At 35.7% G+C, this 6,141-nt stretch overlaps 4 protein-coding genes across 4 annotated transcripts; 2 read left to right on the forward strand and 2 right to left on the reverse strand.

Moving 5' to 3' along the window:
* Window positions 1–798, forward strand: VICG_01373 (uncharacterized protein; the record flags this gene model as incomplete). The annotated part of the gene is made up of 1 exon (XM_007604757.1): window positions 1–798. A coding segment is annotated over one exon (798 nt), but the record flags the coding sequence as incomplete, so codon positions are not given.
* Window positions 776–1,621, forward strand: VICG_01374 (uncharacterized protein; the record flags this gene model as incomplete). Its single annotated transcript, XM_007604758.1, has 1 exon — window positions 776–1,621. One exon carries the CDS (start codon window positions 776–778, stop codon window positions 1,619–1,621), a length of 846 nt encoding a protein of 281 aa, XP_007604820.1.
* Window positions 1,622–1,875: 254 nt separating this feature from the next.
* On the reverse strand, window positions 1,876–3,945 carry VICG_01375 (uncharacterized protein; the record flags this gene model as incomplete). The annotated part of the gene is made up of 1 exon (XM_007604759.1): window positions 1,876–3,945. The coding sequence occupies one exon, from the start codon at window positions 3,943–3,945 to the stop codon at window positions 1,876–1,878; it is 2,070 nt and encodes a 689-aa protein (XP_007604821.1).
* A 188-nt stretch (window positions 3,946–4,133) lies between these two features.
* VICG_01376 (uncharacterized protein) lies at window positions 4,134–6,107 on the reverse strand (the record flags this gene model as incomplete). The annotated part of the gene is made up of 1 exon (XM_007604760.1): window positions 4,134–6,107. One exon carries the CDS (start codon window positions 6,105–6,107, stop codon window positions 4,134–4,136), a length of 1,974 nt encoding a protein of 657 aa, XP_007604822.1.
* Window positions 6,108–6,141: the final 34 nt, after the last annotated feature.

The raw sequence follows: 6,141 nt of genomic DNA on the forward strand, positions 1-6,141 counted from the left end.
TACTTCTCAGTCGATGATCCAAGTGCTACTATACGCGCATTGATGCTTGCAAAATGCAAGGATATCACAGTTCTCAAACAGTACATTTTTGATAGGACGTCTGAAGTTAGAATTGCTGTTCTGGAGGCCTTGAACCAAATCGCACTTGATGAAGCAGCGCAGAATGCTTTGTTGCCATCTCTCCTGCATTTAATTAATGATACTTCCGTTAAGGTTAGATCACTTTTTTGTAGAATTTTAAAGAAATTTTCAGATATTGACAGCTCCTATGTTTTAAGGATGTTTGATAAAGAAAAGGAGGGTACATTCATTTATGCTGCTGAGGATGAATCATTAGAAATTAGAACAGAATTGGTGTCGTTGTTTGAGTGTTTGATTAGAAAAGATACCGCTTCTGAAGTATTTAAGTTTGTCGTTGACATGCTAAATGATGATTCTCTTGATCTTAGAATTAAGTGCATGAAACTTTTGAGTAAAATTTCAAAAAATTTTCGTATCAAAAAAGAAACGTCTGATCTTTTCTGGTTGGTACTCTCAACTCGAGAACAGAACGTAAAAATGAACAAGTACCTTGTCCAGGTTCTCTCAAACATCTACTTTACTGATATTTTAGGTGTTGTGTCGTTCTTCAAAGAGATTATTTTTAAATACTTTGAGAACAGGAGTGTGATGAGCATTCTCAAAAAGATTGTTGGACGGAACAGCAAGCTATTCCTAAAAAAGATGTTTGATGAAAGTAAAGATGCACTCTGTGCTCCAATTAGCACGCTAGATCATGCAAGCGTCCAAAAGACATAAGGGCGTACACTCAAGTGATGATTGTGAAAGTGCTAAAAGAAGCACGGTAGATGATTTGTTTGTATTCTCATCTTCTGAGCAGCGAGCCAATTACAAAGTCGAGTATCTTTGTGATCTTTTAATATTACATGAAGTTAGTAAAATTAAAAGCATTAAACTGAGTGATAAAATCAGAAAAGACATGCTAGCACTTCAGTTGATTATGAAAAGGCCGGGAATAAGTAAGTCGGAGGAGCTTTTCAACATACTTAAACTATTAGAAGAATGTTGTGGTGCAAAAGCTGATATTTTTGAGGGGGTTTCTAACGGTCTCAAGACAATAAGAACAGTGTCAAGCGTTGGTAAATTCTTAAAAGACTATTTTTTAAATTTTATAAACGATGATGTCAAAAATATCCTTTTAATTCCATACAAGTTCAAATTTGACAGGATGAAATTTGAAAGAATGCTCAAAATCCATTGCATTAACTTTGAAGAAGTGGACTTTAACTCCATTATTGCATTTATAAAAGAAATATTGAAAGTGTTTATAAAGCACCCACAGTATGCAAATATAAGGGAATGCACACTCACAGTACATCAGAAAGGGAACTCCTCACTCCAGGACTTTCCTGTCGAACTGTGGATCGAAGTGCAATGCACTAAAATATACAAAGAAATGAAAATAGTTCTACAGTCAGACAATGATTACCTTCTATTTGATGTAAAGAAGAAGACAAAGATAACTGTGGACTGTAAAGATGGTGGGTTTAAGTGTTATATCGGAGTATTGATTGGAAAAGACATTTTAAAGCTTACACCAGAGAGTGAGAGCTTATACTAGCAATAGCAAATAGACAGACAGTTCAATTTGTGAGTATTAATGATATAAATATGATTTATTAAGGTGGTTGTTGATGGCTTTTTATAAAGATTCTGGTAAGACCTACAATCTTATCAGAATCTTTTTTCTATAACAACGTAAATAACAATCATTATGTCAAACTTTATAAGACTAAAGTATATTTTTATTTTCAATTAACATTGTGTCTTGCCTGCACTCTTTAAATTAAACAAGGTTTTTTGATAAAAATTTACTTACTTGCTTGATACTGCCTCAGATAGAATAGAGTACAAATCCTTAATAAAGGTTGACTTCTCCTCAAGTGTAAATCCACTTCCCACAAGTGCTGCATTGTAAAGGAAGTTCACATAGGTTGAGAACTGCTCCATCTTATCCTCATCGAAAATCCTCTTCAATTGCTTAATAACTGGTGAATCGATGTTGATTTCAAATATTTTCTTGGACTTAAGCATCATCATTAGCATTGGATTGTTCTCAAATCCAGGCTGAGCTTTGATGATATTTTCCATTGTACTTGAATTTCCATATTTTGTAGTCAAAATAGACGCAGGGACACCAACAAATCTATTTGAAATTTCAACCCTCTCAACCTTTTCCTTAATAAGATCTTTGATCTTTTCAGTGAATGGCTCGTATTCCTTCTTGGTCTCTTCATCAATTGGTGTAATTGAATCTACACCCTCAATGCTGATGTTCTGAAGATCAAGTCCTTTATACTTCTTAAGACCCTGAAGCATAATCTCATCCACGGCTTCTGGCATAAGCAGAACAAGCCTGTCCTTAAATCCTTCAAGACACAAGGATGTTTCAACATCCTTCTTGGTAAGACCTGTGAGGAAGAGTATCTGTTTCTGACCCTCAGAAACCTTGCTGAGATATTCATCGAAACTGATCAATTTCTCATTATCCTGATTGGTGGGATATCTAAGGAACTTGGCAAATGTTTCTTGCTGAGTGTCAGTGTACTGTTTAATCGCTAATTTGATATTAGACGCAAACTCCTTGTAAAATGCGTTGTACTTTTCCTCATCCTTTTCCAATTTTTTAATCATCTCTGAGATGCATTTGGGAAGCTTAGTTTTCAGCATATTCATAACTGCCTTGCCCTGAAGGAATTCCCTAGAGATATTCATAGGAAAGTCAGGAGAGGACACAGTGCCTACAACCATATTCATCCAGTCAGGAACAACCTCCTTTGGAAGATCATCAGTAACAAATACATTGGAATTGAAGACCTTAATGTTCTTATTCTTCTCATTGTTCTGTTCAAAGAAATTAAACCTTGCTCTCTTTGGGATGAAAAGGATTATTTTCAAATCAATAACACCTTCAAAATGCCAAGACTGCACTGCCGCATAGTCATCATAGTCATTTGAAATAGTCCTATAAAACTTATTTAGTTCTTCCTCAGGTATTTCTTCGACTTTCTTAGTCCAAATTGGTACATCATTATTGACTATTTGCTCCTCAACAACTTTCTTAATCTTCTTGGGTGGTGCTTCTGATTCTATTTTAGGCTCTGCATCCTCCTTGACTTCCTCTACTGTATCCTTTGCCTCTTCCTCGTCCTTTTCTTCTTCTTCCTTTTCAACAAAGACTGCAATGGGATATCTAATATAAAGACTATGTTTCTTGATTAAATTAATCAGTCTGGTAGATTCAAGATACTCCTTCTCTCCTTCCTTTAATGTCAAAATGACAGATGTGCCATGCTCCAGATCGCCAGTATCATACTTGCAAATTGAATAGGAATTCCCTCCAGTTGATGTCCACAAATACCCATCATCCATTGGATTCTTAGTAATAACATCAACCTTGTCAGCAACCAAAAATGCAGAGTAGAATCCAAGTCCAAATTGCCCTATCAATGTCTCAAGATCAGACTTTTGATTCTGAGAATTAAGAATTTCTTTAAATTTCTTAGTACCTGAAGATGCAATAGATCCCAAAAAGGCAATTAGATCATTCTTGGTCATACCAACACCATTATCCTTGATGACCAATGTATTATTGTTCTTATTAGGAATAATCTGGATCTTATATGCACCTATTGGGCAAGTAGCATATCCCTTGGAATCAAGATCTGTCTTCATGGTTTTAACCTTTGAAATAGCATCAGAAGCATTTGAAATGAGCTCTCTCAGGAACATTTCCTTTGAGGAATATACACTGTTGATTATGAGCGACATAACCTGTGGCACCTCTGCCTCAAAGTCATATGTTTCCACATTCTCCTTTACTGGAGTGACATCTATATTTGACAAATTTTCAGCAATGTTCTCAACTTCGCTCTTGCTTGCCATGGTATGACGGTGTGGCAAATTTTTATGCAAAAAAAATTCTAGAAAATTCTAGAGATGAAAGAAAAAAGTTCTAGAAAGTAGTTTAATAAAAATTAAAATAATACAAGCTGGGACTTTATGATAAATAGGAAATATATCAAATAAAAGGCTGCTTTGCATGTTGACATATTCCATTGAAATCTACCATTTTATTTAATATTTTCCTTTTCTTCTTGGGTATTCGATTTTATAAAACTTTTAAATGATTCAACACTTTGACTGTACGTTTCAAATATTTTAATATTTGATACTATCCAGGAAGGTAGCCCACTTTGATATCTTTTCTCACCATATCTGCTATCGATCAGAAACACTGATCCCCAGTCATTAGAGTGTCGAATCGATCTACCCAGTGCCTGGTTCAGTGCCCTGAATGCCTGTGCCTCGTACCATAGTCTTCCATTATATCCACTCGTCTTGTCGTTATATTCCTTCTTCAGTCCGATCTGAGGATCCCTTATGGAGGGATAAGGTATTCCTATGGCTACCACAGCCCTGGAATATTCATCTCTAAAATCAACACCCTCAGATGCTTTTCCTCTATATACGCATATGAATATAGATGTCGCCTTCTTCTGTATCCTTTGTTTATATGCCTCTATTGCTTTTTCAAACTCAACCATCCCGCCATCTTTTGGTTCCACAATGGCACCTGAAATACGGCCAGCTAGTTTATTTAAGAAAGAATAGCTAGGCACAAATACCAAAGTACCTCCTTCATTCTTAACATGCAAGGCAATATCAACTACTATCTTAGATACCTGGTCTAGATACGCCACTGTCTCTGCCGTACTGTAGGTACCACATAGATCCTGCTTTAAATGGCCTTTTCTTATACTAGCCACGAATACCTGTTCAGTTCGAATGATGTGTGGTGCAACCAGTTTATGCTGGAACTGAAATTTCAATTCACTACAAAACGAGGAAAATGGAGTGAGTGTGCCTGAAAGAAGAGAAATAGATTTTATTTTAGAAACTAGTGGGAGGAACATTACAGAAGGGTCAAGTAACCAAAGATTATATGAATAGCCCTCATCCTTGTACTTAGTAAAACAATAGGCGTATGCCTCGCTTCCTGTAAAAAGTACCATTCCAAGTATTCTTTCCATTTCCTGTAAGAATCTGGATGTATTTAAGCTTAAAAGACTCTTTGCATCTTCATTTTTCATTATTGCCTGCAATGAGTTTTTATAAGACAGAAAAGCCTCCTTTCCCACCCCCATTTTGTCTAGCTCTTCTATTACCTCCTTGCCTTTTCTTATTTTCATTTGATTTTCCTTTCCTTTTACATCAAACTCGTTTGTCTGGGAGTGGTCTTTTAGTTTTCTAAAGATGTCCATTAAACTCAAGAATTCTCCTCTCACTTCTCCAAGCAATGCACTTCTCTTTATTGCTCCTATTAATTCGTTTATGACTATTTCTATTAATTTAGACGTTATTTCAACTGATCCTGCAGATCTGCAGCAATCTTCTATGTTATGTGCTTCATCAATAATAAGGATTGCATTATCTAGCTTTATTTCTGAAGATTCTCTGACACTTGTGTCTATCAAATAGTTGTATGGTGCAAAAATTATATCTGCATCCTCCTGCAGTTCCCTGGCTGTAAAGTATGGGCATCCTGCACACTTTTTGCCTTCCCTTTTCAACTCTTCAATATCAAATATTTTTTCCCCAATTCTTTTGATTAGTCTATCCTTTCCATTGAAATACACACATGCTTTTTTCTTGATTAATTCTGCACAGGCTGTATTCTTGTCTTCAACCTTCGACAAAGTTGAATTTATGCAGTACTGGTTCTTAGACCCTAAGACTGTTATCCTTGGTCTATAGATTGTCTTCCTAAGTTGATCTATCAACTGATCTATTTGTTTGTGTGTTCGGCTGCAAATAAATATTTTAAACGGCTTGTTCTGCTCATTAAATCTTCTTTTTTCCTGCTCATAAAAGGCTAGTACACTACAAAGAATAGATAGTGATTTTCCAGTTCCTGTTGGGCTTTCAATTAAAGCGTTAGTATTCGTTTGGAAGCATTCTATGAGCTTCGATATTGTCACAAGCTGTGGTGGATATGGCTCATATGGTATTTCAACTGGAATACCATTGAACTTTGTTCTAACCATTGCGGTAAAATTTTTCTATTTTAGAAACATCCCC

The sequence above is a fragment of the Vittaforma corneae genome (assembly GCF_000231115.1).
Source record: "Vittaforma corneae ATCC 50505 unplaced genomic scaffold supercont1.12, whole genome shotgun sequence".
NCBI lineage: Eukaryota > Fungi > Microsporidia > Nosematidae > Vittaforma > Vittaforma corneae.